Here is a 20,455-nt window from a genome sequence, read left to right on the forward strand (position 1 = left end):
GCCACACATATGGAGACTTCATTTAGCCCAGAGTTCTTGCTGGGTTTTAACCCCTTCTGCATTCCTTGGGCTGGAGAATAATTACCAGGATGCTGGAAATTTGACAGATGCTTTTCAGCTACACTGTCCCAAAAGATTCCAAGGGCTTTGTCCATGTCTTTAAAGAGGAAACTCACACTGCTCTGTTTGCTGAGTTTCTGGGTCTCTCTGTTCCATTTCATTCCAGTCAACCCTGACTTCCTTGCTGTCCCCCAACCCTCTTGCCCCCTCCATTCTGGCAAATGGTCTCAGCTCTTTGATGAGATCACAAGATCACAGTTCCTTTTAAGGTGCCTAGACACCAGGGGAAATAAACCACTTCTGCACTGCTAAGTCTTTGCCCTTCCCTGGCAACTCATATTTCAGTGTATTCCAGCCCACTGCAAGGTCAGCCTAGTGGATGAGCCAAAGGGGAGTGGCTGGAGACCTCTGGAATATTCTGGGAGTGGAGGAGGGGTAGAACAAGGTAGGAAGCATCTTTCTCTCATGTAGGGAAACTGACCATCTTGTCTCCCTTCTACTTCATAGAGCAGTATCACAGCAGGGTTCCTAAGAAGAGGTAACACAAACCTGCCTTGATAATAAGCCCACTTTCACAGCTTTGCTTGGCCTTTTCTCACGTGCTCCTCTTCATCTCCGCTTCTCCCTTTTACAGGCCACCAAGGTGACATGCTGCTCTTCAGTGGCCTATACCCTACACTCTGAAGTCTCATCCAATTTTGCCTTCCTCTGCATCTGGAGAGTGGGAAGTGAATCCTCACCTTCCCGTACTACCTTATCTTCCACCTTCCCTCCACCGGATCCTCACTCCCTCAGCATGTCAGCTAGGTTATATATTAATTGTGGACAAAGGACATGACTGAAAGTCATTTCAGTCCCCCATTTTTCTCTTGTCCACTTAATCAGCACACACACAACATGCGCGCACACACACACACACACATACCCACCCCAGTGTATTTCTGTGGGTTTAAGACAGTCTCTAATTAGTGAAAATCATGGCCTGATAGAAAAGAGTGGGGACTTTAGGGTATTTCCCAAAAAACTATGGTTCTGGAAGAGGGAAGCCCCAGGAGAGGAGCTGACACGGGGGCTGTCTTTCTGCCCCTGCTCCAAGTCCTGAGGGTAGTGAGGTTTAGTCCCCCTTTCATGCATTCAACAAAGGTTGCCTAACTGTCATAAAGTACTATGCCAGAACCTATGATGGAATTCTAAAACATAATCCTTGTCCTTTAGGAACTTATAGTTCAACTTGGAAGACAAAACCTGCACTTTTAAAAAGTGATCAAAAGTTCACATAGCAGGGAATGATAGTTCAGAGAAGGAAAGAGGCATTCATACCAATCAAAAGGAAAAAGTCACTGAGGATGGCGTGGTGTAACTTAAGCCTTGAAGGACAGGAAGAATTGGGACAATCCAGGCAATATATCAGACTTCCCAGATGAAGAAATTATTTTTTTAGTTGGTGTTGTGGGACATTCTTTGTTCATCTGAAGGTTAAAGAAGCAGCTAACAATACCTCATGGTGTTGATGTTTTCAAAGGGTAATGAGTTCTCATTTCAAAATGTAGAACCTCAGGAGCCCCATATCTTTTATTTTATTCTGTGGTGGCCACCTACTCTACTCACAGACACCTCCTGAAGTGCCTGTAGCTAGAGGACCTGAGAAGTGAGGGTTCCTGGAGGCGAGAAGGCCAAGCAAACAATAGTCACCTGAGAGAGGAAGAAGACTGAACCACATGCCAAAAACCTGGTTAAACCTGGCCAAACAGATGACAGTGTTGGGCATAAGGGCCAGGTCATGTGAACCATCTTGGAGAGTGTGGCTTACCTTTCAGTTTTAGGGGGAGCCATATGCAAACTGAGGTGATAGAAAGGAGCCACTGATATGGAGGCATGGAACATTACCCAGCTCAGGATATGGAGGCATAGAATATTCCCCAAGTTCTCTGTCACAGAGGATTCCTTCCCTAGGAGGTATGTGATATCAGGGACTACCTAAATGCAAAAGAGCCCAGGCCAAAGGGCTGGAAAGGAGAACTCGTAATTCTTAGCCTGTGTCCGTATCTCTTCTGACTTCCACTGAAGCAGGGGAATAAATCCTATATTCCACTCAGAAGTCCAAAGAATGTGAATCCTACTCGGTTCGGGGCTGGGGAAGCCTGGGGAGGTGGAGGTTTGGCTGCTCGGGATGGAGTGCCAGGAATGTGTGGGGATGTTGGTCCAGATGTGGCCGGCACTGCAGGGAACACTTCTAAAACCGGCTCTCAGAACACTCCCACAGCTGCCCTAGAGCTGTCTCCCCTCTTTAGTTGAGGGAATTGGGATTTAGGTGTATGGGGGTTTTTTGTGTGTTTTTTTTTTTAACTTTTAATCAACCATTTTCCTTGAACTACATGTGGAAATAATTAGAGCATGAATGCTGAGTAAATGTGAGTCCTGGCAATCCCAGACATACTTCAGTGACAGGTTCTTGGCAGGAATGAAGAATTGTGAATCTCATGTGAATTTCCTTTAGCCATTCTCTCCCTTCTTTTCTTCCCTTTTTTTCTTGCAAGGCAAACATAAATAGAATAAAAACATTATTAATGACATTCTAGGGGAGTAGAGGGTCCCAACCAGTTAACTAAGAGTGAAATCAGGCTACTCAATTGGGGTCCCATTATTGCTTCCCTGATTCTCTCTGCCATGATCCGGGGGTAGAGGGGGAAGATGAAAAAACATTGCTTATTTTTCTTTGACTGTGAAGGCCAACTTTGATTCCCCCACCCCAAAATCCAGCAAAACCCTAAAGCACCCTGCAAAAGGTCTATACATAACCCGTATCCTTAGTTTGGGCATTTTAGATTAATTTCCTTGGGGGATTAAATTTTGATCTTCAGGAACATCTGAAATGGTAAATTCCTGTGCTTACTAGTTAAGAGAATTCCAAAAATTTAAGGGACTTTGGCATCATCAACAACCCTGCTGTTTTATAGATGGGGAGACTGAAACCCGGAGTGGTCAAGCACCTTGCCCTAAGTCACACAGTGTGTTAGCGGCCCAGTATGTCCAAGGCCTGTCTCCAGGCTCCTGCACTAGTTCTCTTTACATAGGACCTCATTGCCTCTGCTTGGTCGCCACCCCCCCACCTCCCCCGGCCCAGGTTACTGATTGGGGTTTTAGCAGAGGTTTAAAACACTTTTTTTTTTTTTGCAGTTTCTTCCCAATGTTTACCAAAGCATTTCTCATGCAGTGCCATTCATCATCCATTTCTTGGAGCTTTCTAGACTTCCTGGTTTTGCTCCCAGTTTTCAGAATGTGCCTACTCTGCTTTCTTGGCTGGTCTGCCTTCAGAGCCCTCATACAGTTGTGCAGGATGTTCACTGCACAAGGAGGTGAGGGGGTGCTGAAATCCAGCCAGCACTCTCCTTGTCAACACTGTAACCTGGCCCAGTGTTGCATCTGCCCAGATGGGAAGATGGCTTTTCTGATTTGCACAAGGACCCCATGTGCAACCTGCCTTTCTTCCTGCTCCTGCTGTGCTCATCTTGTCCTTTGCTCTCAGTTGCCCTCAGCCCTCCATTCCTACCCTTTCCTCCTGAGCTCATTTGTTCTCATCATCTACACAGATGAAGTCCAGATATGCACCTCTAGTCGTTTATTGTCAACTGTCAGTGGGATGTTTTACTGTCCCTTTAGACTAACATCCATAATTGACTCATCATCGCCGACCCCCTTCATTCAGCCCCTTCCCAGGGCTCCATCTCTGACAGACACACCAGCAGCTTTCCAGGCCCTCAAAGCCAAAGATCTTGGCAGTCCCAGGACTTTCTCCTTCCTTGCCTCTGTCTAGTATGTTGCCAGATCTTATTCTGTAGAAATTTCTCTCTGATTCTTTCCTGTCTCTGTATCCATGTCACCACCTTCCATGAGACTCTAACCACCCCAGACTCTCTCTAGCTGGTTTCCTTGTCCTCCTCTATTTCCTTCTCCTCCTCTGTTTCTTCCATATACCACCACCCAACTGTTCTTAAACCATCCCCATTCCCACCCCTGCTCAAAAATTTATAGGTTTTCTGTCTAGATCCTACCATTCTTCAGGGCTCAGCTCAAGTCCCATCTTGTCCATGAAGCTCATCTCCTAACGTCAGCCCCGCATACTTCAGGACTTCATTGGTCTCTGTTAGTGTCATCTCCAAGACTAGGTTAGAAGCTCCTCTGAAGGCAGAGGAGCTCTTAGCATAAACTCCATGGGCCTTGTTCTGTGCTGGTCCCAGGCTGTTATCCTTCTTGTTTGTTGTTGCAGGCATTATCAAATATGCTTTCTGATGGGCTTAAACTCCTTCCCTTGGCCTTCACTGAAGACTAGAGGACTACCCATACCCTCTACTTTGTCCTTTATCGTGGACAAGTCTCAGGCAGATGGTTGGAAAATAGACAGTGAATACCATGCTCAAACCTAACAGACTAATTCAGGGTGGCGAGTGCTCTGACTTAGAAGTTTCTATTCAGGGTTCTGATGAAACTGCAGGGTGAAATTGTGAAACCAGAGGAATTACAAAAGACCCTCTTTAGGAAGACTGACAGGCTGTCTTGGGAACTCCCAGGGATTACCCTGAGGACTACAGATAGTGGGGAGCCTGATGGCCCCTGTCAGTCAGGGTGGAGTCATTGGATGTGCCTGAGTTGGGGAGGCAGCATGGTACTCCACAGGAACACACCCAACTCACTGCTGTGGACCATGACCTGAAGGCATGAGAGCAGAAGTGCCCTCCTCTGCTAGAGGCAGAGCCCCCTGGTTGATTTTACCTCAGTCACAGTACAACCCAGAGTCACAGCCTCCTCAATGCCAGCAGGGATGAACCCTCCGACCTCATAGACCCTTGTGAGGTTATTTTCAGTCTTATGCGAAAGGGCCTAACATGTCTAACTCTGTAAGTGCTTGCTAACTGCTACTTACTTATTCTGTGACAGGACAAGACACATTACTGAAATCTGAATTTGCTGTTCTATAGAAACCAAGCATCCAGTCTGCCATGCTATATTTGAGCAACCTTAAAAAAGACATAATAGGGAGTTCCTGTTATGGCTCAGCTGTAAAGAACCTGACTAGTATCCATGAGGACGCGGGTTCGATCCCTGTGGTGTAAGTTGCCAATGCAGCTCAGATCCTGCGTTGCTGTAGCTGTGGTGTAGGCTGGCAGCTACAGCTCCTATTCACTCCCTAGCCTGGGAACTTCCATATGCCATGGATGTGACCCTAAAAAGACAAAAAAAAAGAAAGACCTAATAAATGGGGGTGGAGGGTCCCAGAGATGGTAGGTGAACAGCTGGTAAGGTGAAAGGGCTTCCATATGAAGATGGCAGTGTGGATCCTTGTCTGACAGGGCAAACATGTAGAGAATATGACAGAGACTATGAAATAATAAAGGTAATGGTTAAGATAAACAGACTTGCCCTACTTGAAAAAGTAGTCATTTCCAAGCACGCAATATATTATCACATAATGAGTAGAAAATGTAGTATCCTGTACACTGCGATAGAGTCTGAAAGTAGAAATTAATACAATGAAAAATTAGATAATTCTTGAATGACGGGTCCATAAGAGTTGGGGTTTTTTGGTTGTTGTTTGTTTGTTTTTTAATCTTAAGGCTAATCCTCTTGGGGTAATGCAGCCCTTATTTTGATATCACAAAGTTCACTAAATAAATAAATAAATGGAGTTTTTGTCATGGCTCAGCAGTTAACAAACCTGCCTAGGATCCAGGTTTGATCCCTGGCCTCACTCAGTGGGTTAAGGATCCAGCATTGCTGTGAGCTATGGTGTAGGTTGCATATGAGGCCTGAATCCCAAGTTGTTGTGGCTGTGGTACAGGCCAGCGGCTACAGTTCGGATTGGACGCCTAGCCTGGTGCAGCCCTAAAAAGACCAAAAAAAAAAAAGTTCAGCTGTGCCTTCCCCCAGACATCCTGAGTACACTCTCACTGGCCACTGACACTGACACTAATCTGAATGAACCCTAATGACATTTAATGTAAAAAAACATTTATTAAGCTTTTTCTCAGGCAGGACAATGTAGTGGGTCTGTGGGAAGCCAAAATATGCAGGCACTTAGTCTACTTGAGATAATCTGTATATACATAAAATATTGAATAGGGCTCTGACTAAATGCCCCAAAGCCTTCTTGTTTATGAAGAAAATGGAGTACATGGAGAGTCAGATTGACTGAGAAGCCAATTAAGCTTCAGTTTCAGACCTTTTACTTTCAAGGCCCTTTCCAAAGCCCCTTGCCCACTTTTGCAGTCGTGAGAGTATATTCTTTTTCTTAAGAAGGGCCCCTCAAATTGTTCAAGCTTCAGGTCCCACAAAACCTGGATCTAAACCTTGAGATGAGGGATTGGTTGTGAGCACACACAAGGGAGGGATACCATCCCTCCAAACACAGTGCCTACTGCCAAGGAAATCAGAGCAACTGCTAGAAATCACTGCTACCTCCTCTTTCCTAGAATATGTAGGACGCAGCAACAACTTTTTTTGGAGAAAAAGAATCGGAGTTGAGCAAGGTCACATGATGCTCCAGTGATATTTCCAGGACCTAAAGTAGCCTTGCTTTCTTCACGGTTTTCTCAGGCCTTGTGCTACTGGGTTCCATTTCTGAACAGCCGCCTGGGAGTAGCCAGCCTTCCTACCCTGTGTCCCACCCAGGTCTCCTGCTCTCCTCAGTTCTGTGAATTCCTTTGTCCCCAACCCTATGGTGCTCTGCATATCTGAGGGGCCCTGGTGTTCCTGTGAAGTTTCCATGACTAATTCTGGCAAAGCAAGGAGAACCTTTCTCACATCAACAAAGCCGCTCTGTCACAGAATAGTGGCAAGGGGAGCCAAAATTCCACCTTGGCATACATGGGGCTATTTAAAAAAAAAAAAAAAAAGTTGGGAAGGAGGAAAAGGATGGAGGGGACAGAGCTGACCCAGTTCACATTAGTGAAATGATGGTATATTAACCTGACAGTTTTATAGCTTTGCTTATAAGCTTCCTCCCTTGCCAAAGCACACTGTTCTTCCAGAAATTGTTTAACTTAAGAAGACTTTTTAAAAACATTCAAAGCATATTTTATGTTCAGACTGGTCAGCCCAGAGATTCAGACACACTATCACCTCTCCTGGTGGTTTTGCAAATAACTTGCTCTTCCCATTGCTTGCAAAGGATCTTTTTCAGTTGCACCAATAATTCCTGGCTTTTTGAGACCTTGGATCCAAGATAACACCTATTCTAGTTTTGAGTTTTAAAGAGGCAAAGTAGTGTACTGTAAAGAGGGCTGGAGGCCTTGGGACTCAGGACCCAGCTCTGGGCTCAATCAGCACAGGTGTGAGCCTCCATTTCTTCTTCATCACAGGATGTTACATCTGGAGGGGCCTTAGATGTAACCCTTGCCAGCCTATCCTAAAAGGTTTTGAGAATAAAATTGATAGTAAAAATTAGAGACTAATCGAAATTGCTGTACAAGTATCATTATCACCATGCAATGGCTCAGGGAGAAAGTTTTTCCCTAGTGAAAGTCAGCAATGTGCCCAGTCATCTTTTACCAAGGGCAAGCTGCATTTTGAAAATTAACATGAGACCAAATCCCCACAGCATGGCTTGCAATACATAATGAAAAAAAGATAAAAGCGTATCAGGGAGATGATACAGAAGGCTGTTTCTCCATCGGAAGCAAGTATTTTATTAATTTTTCTCAATATATCAGGTGTCTGCACATTGAGAACACACTCCCTCTCTCCATTCAATCACACTCTTACAGGTACATTCACACTTAAAGAGTTCATAGACCCATGACCTCATGCTCCTAAAGAATATTCAGATGCCAGTGTGAGTATCTGTACGTAGATGAAATTCTCATACAGCCTTGGAAGAAACTAATTCCTAAAATTGTTATGGTGGTAAAGCAAATCATCCTCTTTCGATTGTGAGAACTGAACTGTGTTTGTGACCCCTTCCTGTACCAGCCCTTTTAATTGTACCCTCTCCATGCATAGCGTTCCCTTGACTGTTCCCCATAAGGGACTGTTGAGGCACTGGGGTCAGGCTGACCTGTGTTCCAACCCTGATTCAGCTCTTGCTAGTTCTGTGGCCTCTGCACATCACAGAGCTTTTCTGAATCTTAAATTCCTCCCTATCTGTTACATGGAAATAAAGATATGGAAACCTACACAGACCTTGTGAGGACAGAGAGGTCTTTGAAGAGCCTCACTCAGTTGCAGGTGCTCTGATTAATATTAGCCCTAGGCCCTGGTCACCCCCATAAGATTGCTGGCAGGTTTCTGTCTCCAGCCTCTCTCCAGGCTGCCCTGCACTTGGAGTCGGTATTTGCAAGCTGGAAGGGACCAGATACAGTATTCAGAAGCACCACCTCCATCATGTCACCTGCCCACCCCAAACTTCCCAAGGTCCTCGCTGTACACCAGATCCATGGAGAGCCCCTCAGATCACCTGGCAAGACCTGCTCCCTCGCCACCTGCCACCCCACCTCACCTCTTCTTCAGCATGCTCCCTCCACTCACACCAGGCAGCCGATGCCCTGTCCCATGGGTATGCTCATGTTATGTTTGTCCCCTCTCAAGATGTCCTTCCCCACTCAGAATCAGTCATCCAGGGGACAGGTAAGACCACCTACTGCCCTAAGGAACTTTCCAGGAGCTTCGGAGATATCCCTGACACCTCTGTTCCCAGAGAAATTAGGGCTTAGAGAAGGGCTTTCAATGACACAGAGAGGTCCCCTGTCTGAAGAAATTTTTCTTCATTACTGATTTCTGAATTATAGTGTGCCTGTGAACAGCCAGAATTGGGGGTTGGGGTGGGGATTGCTCTGAAGGCTTCAGCTTAGATGTCTTTTCCCAAGTCAGCAAATCCCTGGTTCTTGGTGTCCTGGTGCCCACGGGGCACCCGCCCATTCTCCTGCCCCCCTTTACATCTCACTGGGAGGACAGAGCCTGGAGGAGCTACTGGCTGCTTCTGCATTGCGGCTCCTGGGCTCCGCTAGACAAAGAGAGAGATTGCCACCTATTGACAGATGTGCCACCTGCAAAGAGGAATCCTTGCGTAACTAGCCTTTCTCTGTGGGCTTCAAACAGGATAATGAGGTAGTTAGGCCCTGGTTTTTTCCATTCAGTCAGTCCTGCTATCAGTATTATCATTCAGTGTAAGGAAGGATGGTGGGGACTTGACAGCCCAAGGTGATAAAGGCCTCTAGTGGGAAAACTGTCTGAAAAGCAGTTCTCCGCTGTAATAATGGTTGCTTTCTGTTGTGTGGTAGGCATTCTGTCATGCAGTACATCTCATGTAACCCTCACATAGCCCTCACGGGGATTAACATTCCCATTTTACACACTGGAAACTGAGGTTTAAGGAGAGTCTTTGCCCGCAACCATGGCAAGTAAGTGGGAGATATGAAAATAAATCAAATTTAAAGGATTAGTTTTCCCTTTGGTTGAATAGAATCCTACCTCTGCCACTCCCTACTTACTAAGGCTGTTCCCTCCTCCATTAAATGGGGATAGTTATGATGTCTAATTTATGGTGTTGTTGTGAAGCTTAAATAAGATCATGTATAATGAAAACCACTTAGGAAGGTGCCAGGTATTTATAAATGGGAGCTTAGTCATCTATTGTCTGAAGATCTGGGTGGGACTCCTAGCTCCTCATTTTTAGCTATGAAACTTGGGCAAGTTACTCAAACTTCCTATTTTAAGTTTCCTCACTAAGGAGTTCCCGTCGTGGCGCAGCGGAAATGAATCCAACTAGGAACCATAAGGTTGCAGGTTCAACCCCTGGCCTTGCTCAGTGGGTTAAGGATCTGGCATTGCCTTGAGCTGTGGTGTAGGTCGCAGACATGGCTCAGATCTGGTGTTGCTGTGGCTGTGGCATAGGCTGGCAGCTGCAGCTCTTATTAGACCCCTAGCCTGGGAACCTCTATGTGCCGTGGGTGCAGCCCTAAAAAAGAGGAAAAAAAAGTTTCCTCATCTATAAAATGTAGTTAATATGCATGTTTTTGCAGGGTTGTCCACAATAAGAGGAAAGTGTATGTGTGAAAACATTCTGCAAGTTTTAATAGTGCTATCAAATATTAGTCATTGTATTTTAGGTAAAGAGTATTTCTTCAAATGGATTTTTTAGAATTATTTCTAAAAAATGACGGGTTGAATTTGATCTATAAGTAAAAGCTTTTATTATGAATACTCACTAAAAACAAACATAAGATAAAAAGAGGCTCTATAAATGCCACAAGTTATTTATTCTGCAGGAAGTTCTTTAAGCATTAATATGAGTAACACTTCACGGGCAACTTGTTTCATAGTTTATGACACAATTCCAAATATATTATCTCATTTTATCTTCACAAGGCAGGGCTAGTATTTACCCCTACTTTACAGATGAGGAAACAGGCTCAGAGCATTAAAGTGCCTTATTATGGACAAAGAGCTAGTAAGTGATAAAGGTTTGTGAGTATCTGCTTGTGGGGCCATGTGCTGGTGTGTCTTGGAGTCTAGACATGCATACGTCTGAGCATGTTTTTTTATGCAGTAGTGTGTCTTTAACTCGTGTGACAGATTCATGAAGGACATGTATTTGTATCTCTCAACATGTTTCATAAAGGGGGAGAGGAGAAAGTAGTCTTAGCTGAGTTTGTTTTTTTTTTTAACAATGATCAGTGATAGCCTTTTCCTTTTTTCTTCTTTTTTCCCTTCCTTTTCATTTTTAGAGCTGTTTTTCATTCCCAAGCACAGTTTCCAAGAAGGTCCTGCCTGGAGAATATGTGCAATTTTATCTCCACTCCTGGTTTAGGAAACAACAGCTTTCCAGTACCCCCAGCCTTCTGGGAATTACTTCCTCTTTTTTCCTTTTTTTCGCTGCCTGCCCGCTTTATTGAATTCCCCTTAGCAACATCCAAAAAAGAATGGGTTTAGCAACAGCCTGTGAACCAATGAAACGTGAGCATGGCCCGGGTTTCTAGACCAATGGGAGCTCTGCGTGCCCGGCAAGCTGTCTCCGAGAGAAAATAACCTGGAGTTTGCAAAGCAGCCTCCAGGTGGCAGCAGACCAACTGTATTGGACACAGACCCTCAGATCTCACATCTACTTTGTTTTTTGCTTTCTTTGACCTCTTCTTGGACCGAAAACGTTTGACCACTATAAGGATTTTACAGTTACAAGCTTTTTGGGTATGAGCTTTCTACATGACATGGTAGACCTCGCCTGAAGGCTGGAATCTTAGATTCTATCCCTGCCTTTACTATGGCCAGTCCCATGACCTCATCCCTGTCCCTGCCATCTTTGTTGGTTCTGTCACAGCCAGTGCTACCTCAGTAGGCACAAGCCTGGAGGTCCCAGGTGACTACCTGCTCAGACAGTCAGGAAAAGGGCTGGAGGAATCACATTCTCTTTCATTCAAGCGCCACTCCTGAGTGGCAGATGGAGTGGGGCTGGCTTTCTGCCACCATTTAATATGAGCGAAGGACTGTGTCACTGACAGGTTACTGCCTGCAAATGCTCACATTCTTGGTGGCATAGGCTGGGACCATTCCCTGCTTTTTCAGTTTTGCTACATATGTATGAACACAAATGTCTGACCACAAGTGGTTTGAGAACAGTTCTGCTAAGTGATTCAGCCCCCTTGGTTCTCTGAAGCCAGAGGCAGTATGGACAGGGGGCTGAATAGGACCATGTTGAATAATAGCAGACCCGTGTTTCTGATGGTTTAGCCATCCTTCTCTCACCTTTTGAGATAGCAGAACCCTAGTCAGTGAGACTTTGGTCCTTTTGATATGTGTATTTCTCTCAAGCATTTCCGCTTCTGCCTGGTTTACTCTTCTCATCCTTTAGGACCTATCTTCAGAAAGTCTCCTTTGATTCTCACCCTCCCACTGTTACACTTACGCATTGCTTTCTGGAAGTCTCTATTGTGTTTCCTCGTGAGGACAGGGACAGCCTTTATATCTCCAGACCTTAGCCTAGTACTGTCCTTTAATGGGTGCTCAGTTAACATTTTTAGAAGAAAGCATGCAAGGAGGAAATTTGCTCTATAAGAAGCACTCTTGGGCACTCAGAAGTAGCTGGACCTGAGCAGGAGCAGTGCCAGCAAGATGGATGCTGGCAGTTGGCAACAGCTTCTGACTGTTCAGGACCCTTCAGCACCATGAGTCTTCACTCCAGACCACAGCCCAAGCCTGAGAGATAATTACCACCATTGGCTTATCCACAGATGGACTCATCTCAGTGACAGAGTTTCTTTTTTGATTTTGTGTTTTAGGAAGAGCCAAGGAGCAAATCCAAGATCTGTGCCAATGTGTTTTGTGGAGCCGGCCGGGAATGTGCAGTCACAGAGAAGGGAGAGCCCACTTGCCTCTGTATTGAGGTAAGTCCTAAGGTCGGAAGCCAGAGGACAGTGGCCAAGGCAGGTGTGGTTACCTTGCTGGAGCTACCAGTCAGCAGTGCCCATGATTTCATTATCTTTATAAAAGCACACCTTGTCTATTTGAAAGAAGTGAAAATTTTATCTCAGAAGATAAAAATCAGATGTGAATGTAGGGATATTTTTCTTTTTAAACACTATTTACCTTTATAAGATTTTTAAATTACAAAATTAACAGTTGCTTTATATAAGTCAATAGTAGAGACATTTATACAAACATAAAATTAATAATCTTTCCCGTAACCCTCAAATCCCATTGGTCTTAGGTAACTAGTGTTAAGAGTTCAGTATATATTTGTTCTACATGTTCGTTTTTTTGTATGCAACTATCTAAGGTTTCTCCCTATTTTATGTAAAAATGAGATCATAATATAGACAGATCTAGATATATGCAACTCACATTTTGTACTTATTAATATATCATAACAATGTTCTCTCTAGGTTAGCACATATAGTTTTAACTCCTTTTTTTTTTTTGTCTTTTCTAGGGCCTCACCTGTGGCATATGGAGGTTCCCAGACTAGGGGTCTAATCAGAGCTGTAGCTGCCGGCCTATACCACAGCCACAGCAACACCGAATCCTTAATCCACTGAGCTAGGCCAGGGATTGAACCCTCAATCTCATGGTTCCTAGTCAGATTCATTATCCAGTGAGCCTTAACTCATTTTTAATAGCTCAATAATAGTCATACAAGAGAACCAGACTTAGGTAATCATTTTCCTATAGATAGACATTTAGGTTGTTTCATGGGTTGTTTACCACTAAAAACAATGGCATCCTTGTGCAAATATTCTGACATGCTGCTGTCATTATCTCTGTAGGCTTGAGTTTCACTGGGACTTGCTGGGTCAAAGGATATGAACATTTTAAAAATACAAGATAGAATCAGATTTTTCAGGTTTGGTTTTGTTTTTAATGAAATTTAAAAAGCAAAGTGAGCTTTTGAGAAATATTTCTTTCGTAGGCAGGATTCTCACTCTTGGCAAATATAAATAGCCTAGATGTCACCATTTTTTCCCCTTTTTTTAGACAAACCCAAGCCTGGAAATTCATCTGTATTTCTACAAGTAAATACACCCACTTTAGTCCCCAGGTAAAGGATCCTGACCCATCGTCTCAGAAAGGAAGTCCTTCAAATCAGAAACCTGCAAACCAGGTCTGCTGGGGACCCTGAGAGGTCCTCACTAGAGGTGTAGCAGGCTACTGTGACTGTCTAGGGTCCAGAAACCTGGCATCTAGCCTCAGCTTGTCTACATATTGTTATGTGATTTTAACAAATTAGTTGCCACTCCATGCCATGAAGACAGACCATGTTTGCCTTTGTTCAGGGCCCAGTACATAGTAAGAACCCAGTGATAAGTGTTGGTTCAGTGAAGTTTATCTGGATGGGCTACCTTCCATTTCCAGGATTTGGTGTTCTTTTACTACATCTACTCTTTTGGGCTTTGGTGCCTTTATCAGATCTGAGCACAACTTGCGTTCCCCTTCCCCCTTTCAGAAACCATGAAAGTCTAAAGCAACCAAGCTTGCCCGTAAGCATGGCACTTTAAATAGCCAAAATAGAATCGAGGTGCCAAGTGAACTTGAGTCCATTTCCCTGTCCAGAATGATCCTCTGTAGAACTTCACAGAGACCAGGCACCCCTCCCCCTGCCTCACAACAACTGCTGTGAGATGAGGGGGGAAACAAAATACTAAACAAAGCAAGAATGCAAAGATTCTTTGAGCTAGACCCTGGAATTATTGAAGAATTGGGGTGATGGGGTGTGGGGCTGTGTGTTTACCTGCCTTTCAGTCTCTCCACATTCCCAGCTCTTGGCTCTGTTTTGTGTCATAGAATGTTGAAATTGTAAGGGATCTTAGATCATCCAGAGATCTTGAGAGACTTTCTACAAAGTAATAAAGTGGCAGATAATCCATATTCCTGACTTTTAATAAAATGCCCTTCTGCTAATTTGATAGTGTTGGGGTAGCAGAGTGTTATTTTTTTTCACTGAGTAGAAGAGATGACCCTGGGCCAGGATCAGCACAGAGCACCAGTTGGGGTCCCTCCAACACGAGTTGGGTAGGGTCACTGATGCCAGAGCTGAGGTTCCCTGTGTCCTGGCAGTTTAGAAGTCATCCCTGGAAGGGATTCCTCTCACAAGATGGCTTTGTATTTGTGTGTGTGTGTGTGTGTGTGTGTGTGCGCGCACACACACTCAACCTTGACTGCACCAATGTCCTCCATGTCTGTTTCAGCAATGCAAACCTCACAAGAGGCCTGTGTGTGGCAGCAACGGCAAGACCTACCTCAACCACTGTGAGCTGCATCGAGATGCCTGCCTCACTGGATCCAAAATCCAGGTGGATTATGATGGACACTGCAAAGGTAAGGAGTGCTCTCATCACCACATTGCAGCTCCAGCCAGGGAGCCAGGGAACGGAGCAATGTGGGCTGGCTTCCTGGGGTCCTTTCCACCCTGAGCACAGCACCCAAAGCTGTAGAGACCACCCAGTTACCTAAAGAGGCATTCCCTTGGTGCTCATTAGCCTGCTGGGTTTGCCCTGGGTAGCGCAGGCCTCTACCCTGTGCTCCCTGCATCAGATCCCTAAGGCGGCTTCCAGTACTGTCTTCATCTGGATAGTGGGTAGGGGACCACATCAACTATCGATAATGTGGTAGTATTTTACTGAATTCTGTACCTTTTTAGAAAGCAGGCAAATTTCACATATCCCATGAATTCTAAATTTGGGCATCCCTCATCCCTGATAATATTGTATTTCCTCTAATTTACACTCAAACCATTGCCATTAGGGTAGGAGGGAGGGGTCCCAAGCTTGTGCTAATTAGACATCAGCCTCCTGCCCACCCGAGGCATATGGAAGTTCCCAGGCTAGAAGTCAAATCAGAGCTGTAGCCACCAGCCACAGCAACTCGGGATCCCAACCACATCTGTGACCTACACCACAGCGCACAGCAACACCAGATCCTTAACCCACTGAGCAAGGCCAGAGATCAAACATGGATCCTAGTCAGGTTTGTTAACCGCTAAGCCACAAAGGGAACTCCTGCCCAGCCTTTTAACTTCCCTAGAGAAGCAAGAAGCTGTTTCCCAAGTGTTGGTCTCCACCCCATTTCCTGATCCATAATGATTCTGTATGAGTTCTCAAAGTCCCAGCAGACCCCCACCCCTCAAGCTAACAGTAAGAGATGTGAGATAGGAGGGCAACTCCATGGCCTCACAATGTCAAAGAAATCAGGAAAGAAAAGATCCCCATACTTGAGAGTGGAAGGAGAGGATACAAGGACTCAAGGCAAAATGATGAAGAGATTATAAATGTAGGCTCCTTCATGGGAGTGGTTTTAATCCTAGCAATACACAGAAATTTCTTTTTTCTTCACTTTGCATTATGCATTTTCTCCTTTTGTCTTGCAGAGAAGAAATCTGTAAGTCCATCTGCCAGCCCAGGTAAGTGCCTGTTTTTTCTACGTTGCACATCTTAGGGAGGAAATTCTTCTCATAACAGAAATTCCATGTTCCATAATCCCTGCCGGAGCTCATAAGTTCTTCACTGTGTCAGAACTCGTGACTTAGAACTGGTTGCTCCTCAATATACATAACTGAGAAAAGCTGCAAATTGCATTTTGTTTTTTCCTTTTTTTGTGCCTTGTCATCAAAAGGAGCTATTTGGGACAGAATGTCGCCTGTATTTTCCATCATTGCTGAGTAGTGATTGAGTTATGTATTGGAAAGTCATTGATTTCCCCCCCTTCAAGGCTCTCTGAGACCCGGTGTCACAGGACAAGCAGAATCAGAAAGCACAACTCTTTTTGAAAGGGAATAATTAGAAATGACGTAAAACAACTGTGATTTTCTATAAATACAACTATAGAATTTTGTCATGATTTATAGTTACAGACTCCTTTAGCATATACTTTTCCTTAGATCATCACAATAACCTTGTGAAGTATGTCTTACTGTGATTACCTATAGGTGAGGAAATTGAGGCTCAGAGAGGTTAAGTGAATTTCCCTGAGTCACATAGCTAGGAAGTGGCGGAGCAGGGGAGAGTACCCACAGTTTCATTTCCCTGGCTCCGTGCCCTTTTTCACATCCCAACATGTGTTGTCTTCCAGGAATTCCCTTTTGCCAAGGCCTTCCCTTCTCTGTTTCCACATCCCCTGGACTCAGCCCCACCTGTTGTCACCATGTAGCTTACAGCAAACAGCTGTCCAGGCAGGGCTTCAGCATGCTTTTCCTTGGCCTCATTTTCTGTTGTTTATAGTAAAGGATCATGCAGGTGGTATAAAATTTTAAGTGGGAGAAGTTTAGAAAGACCCTGTTGGTAAGAGGAAAAAGATGTACAGGCAGGAATCAGAAATCCAGTGACATAAGGAATTGTAATGTTCTCATTTATTCATTTATTATTTCAGCTCAACTCTGAGCCAAAAATCATTGATGATTTTTTTTTCCTCTCAGCTTCCTAAAGTTAATGAAATGTCCTATATTTTTCTCCTCTACTTTTTTCCTCACCTGAGCAATGTAGTTTCTGTTTCAACATTCTCAATCTTTACAAACTTTTTATTATTTCATTTTTCAATTTATTTTTATTTTATTTTATTTTGCTTTTTAGGGCTACACCCGAGGCATGTGGAAGTTCCCAGGCTAGGGGTCAAATCAGAGCTGTAGCTGCCAGCCTACACCACAGCCACAGCAATGCAGGATCCGAGCCTCATCAGTGACCTCCACCACAGCTCACAGATCCCCAACCCACTAAGCGAGGCCAGGAATCGAACCCCCATCCTCATGGATGCTAGTCAGGTTCATTCCCGCTGAGCCACAACAGGAACTCCCTTTATAAACTTTTTAGAGAGTGAGCTTGAATGCTGGGCTAGATGCTTCCCAGTGTGGACCCTGGGTTCACTCCTCTGTGAATGTGAGTGATAACCCTGTCTCCCCCAATTTCTATAAAAATTCAGTGAGATAACACATGCAGATCCCAGGCACAGAGCTCCCCACATGTGGGTGCTGGATGACGTGGGGATCTCCACTGCTCGGCTGACCTCCCTCCCCTTTCCTTCAGTGGTTTGCTATCAATCCAACCGCGATGAACTCCGGCGTCGCATCATCCAGTGGCTGGAAGCAGAAATCATTCCAGATGGCTGGTTCTCTAAAGGCAGCAACTACAGTGAAATCCTAGACAAATACTTTAAGGTAATCCTTAGAGCTGGGGTCAAAGTCTGTTCAGCCCCAGAGAAAGGAGTTTTCCTCTCCCGTTGCCTGATCACATCTTCCCAGATCACAAGGAAATATTAACCTACCTAGAGTCCCTGAGTTTCCTCATAGATCATTCCATGAAGCTCTGACAATTGCCCTCTGACCAGCTTGATCAATGCGGGTCCGGGAGTCAGGCCTTTGGGATCTAACATACATGGGCTGCTCCCTTTGGGCAGTTAAAGCCACTAAGGTCTTGAAGGCCTTGTCCATGAAAACTTATGGCCAGGCTCTATCCCCTTCCCCTGTATAACACCTTGTAGACCTGGCTGGCCATCAAAACACCTTCTATCTCACCCAGACCCAGACCACTTCAGCCTCCATCCCATCCAGTTTGGCTTTCCTCTAAGTCATTAACTTGACCATCCATGGCTGGCAGAGTTCCTCTCCATTTGAGGAAAGTCGGTGGACTGGTATTTCATGGGTCCAGGATTCTTCATGAACCTAGATATTACTGTTCCCGTCATGTTTAGTTGAAGAGACAGATTGTTCCAGTTGGGGCAGGGTTGATGCTGCTTTCAAAAAGGAAAACAAGGGTAAATATACCACAATTAGAAACACAGACACACACACTGTGTACAGAGATGTGCACGCCACACAGAGACACATCCTACACACAGACGCACGGGTTCAAGTGCCCACATTCCCACATAGACACAGAAGCCCCCGTTGTGTACAGACACACACGTTCCAAGTAGATGCCCTCGGAGGTTCATCCCCAGGTGCCCCCACTGCCTCCACAGCATATCTCAGGGCATAACCAGCCCGGACTCAGGAGCTACCCCCACACGGGAGGGAATTCTTGGCAGCTCTGTGGCCACCAAGCGTGGTCACCACCACCTTTGTCTGTAGATTCCTCTTTCTAACTTACATTGTTAGCCCCTGAGATGGGTAAATATGGGGTTGGATTGAAATGGGATATTTGGTTGTTTAGGACTTTGTTTGCGTTACTGTCTTTGGGTAGACCTTTCTCTCAGAAGAAAGACCTTTCTCGCGGAAGGTAAATCTCTGGATTTCGGGTGTCTGAGAAGAGCCCTCTCACTTTCTCCTCAGTCTCAACCACTCCCACATTAGGGAACCCTAGGGTCAGACATACTTCCTTGTCTACAGAAAATGCATATTGCTAGGCCAGGAAAGTAACAATGAAAAAGATTTTTCAAAAGCCCCAGTGAGCAGCACCTGCTGAGTGTGTCATAAGCATTGACTGTCATGGTCATTGTGGCACAGGAGCCATGGGGCCCAGCACACTTTCCAGGAGGCCTCGTGGGACCTTGTAACCATTCCTAGTGGCCTCTTGATGGCCCCTACCCCAAGCGTCACTGGCAGCTGCTATTAATTTGATTCCCAGGGGCCAGAGCCCCACACCCTCCTCTACACATCTCCACTGCCTCTGGTAGTGACTTTCTCTAGCAGGATCCCTTCTGAAAACTGCAGGTCCCCTTGAGAAACCAGCCTTTCTCTCGGGCATTCTCATCCCAACCAAGAAAGCTTGTTCATGACTGACAAACACAATGCTTGCTCTTCCCAGCGTTCCCCAATAAAATGCAGTTTTCACTATCTACTTTTTGATGATTATCAAAGAAACACGTGGTACAGCCTTCAAAGGGAGGCTTCTTCCCACCAGGCAAACATCTGCCTGTTGCTGAGAGATGCGTATCTCACAGACACTGTTTCTGAACCAGTGAATTGCCCTCCAGCCCAGCCGGCATTCCTTACATCAGAATTAATTGAAAAACAAATCTACTCAGGATTTGGATAAGACCAAAATCAGACTCTCATCTCAACTGGTGATTCAGTCATGATTTCTTTGATGAAAGTATAGCAGAATGAAGAGGGAAAGACCCAGGTAGAGAGAGCTATGTATGGCCATGCCACACACAGGTAAACACACACACCCACACCCTGAACTCCTGGTGGCCAGGGCTGAAATTGGAGCCAGGGTAAAAGTGTGGTGACTAGAGAACATCTGAGACCTTTTCCTAGGAATTAAGACAAGAATGATAAATAGTGTTAAGCAAGGGCCTACGCAGTTGTTTTCTGCATACCCGTCATACATACCACAGAAAGATTTACAACCTGAGAGTAGAGGACCTGTGACATGTGACAGTCATGCAAGGAGAGTCAGTAGCTGTATCTTTTCCTTCTGCCTGGAAACCCTGATAGACTTTTCTTCCAGAATCCCCTACACCATCTGAGGAGCCACCTTGAAAGTAACATGGGGTTGCTGATTATTCCCTAGGGAAGTAGTATGAGACAGCCTAGGGAAAGTATTTTTTTAAAAAAAATCCTATCCATTGGAACTATTTTTTAGGAGAGCACCAGTATCCAACTTGGATTTTTTTTTTTTTTTTCCTTTTAGGGCTGCCCCAGCAGCATTTGGAGGTTCCCAGGCTAGGGACTGAATCAGAGATGTAGGCACTGGCCTACACCATAGCCACAGCAAAGCCAGATCCAAGCCGTGTCTGTGATCTACATACACCACAGCTCATGGCAACACCAGATCCTTAACCCACTGAGCAAGGCCAGGGATTGAACCTGCGTCCTCATGGATGCTAGTCAGATTCGTTTCCACTGAGCCACAACGGGAACTCCCCAACTTGGAATTTGATCAGAGCCTTGAAATTGCCACTCCTTCTGCAGGTAGGGCCTGGGCATCCAGAACAATCCCAGATGGCTAAGGTCCCAGTTTAGCATCTTGCCACAGGAGGA

The 20,455-nt window shown here is 45.1% G+C and overlaps 1 protein-coding gene across 1 annotated transcript in view; it reads left to right on the plus strand.

Annotated features, from left to right (window-relative positions):
* Nucleotides 1-20,455, plus strand: part of FSTL1 (follistatin like 1) — a 54,294-nt gene that overhangs the window by 23,262 nt on the left and 10,577 nt on the right. Inside the window, exons 3-6 of the mRNA XM_047791361.1 lie at nucleotides 12,327-12,431; nucleotides 14,730-14,859; nucleotides 15,908-15,940; nucleotides 17,556-17,686. Of these exons, the coding sequence (XP_047647317.1) occupies nucleotides 12,327-12,431; nucleotides 14,730-14,859; nucleotides 15,908-15,940; nucleotides 17,556-17,686 (399 nt within the window). The remainder of the gene's footprint in view (nucleotides 1-12,326; nucleotides 12,432-14,729; nucleotides 14,860-15,907; nucleotides 15,941-17,555; nucleotides 17,687-20,455) is intronic.

This window comes from Phacochoerus africanus, chromosome 1, assembly GCF_016906955.1.
Source record: "Phacochoerus africanus isolate WHEZ1 chromosome 1, ROS_Pafr_v1, whole genome shotgun sequence".
Taxonomy (NCBI): Eukaryota; Metazoa; Chordata; class Mammalia; order Artiodactyla; family Suidae; genus Phacochoerus; species Phacochoerus africanus.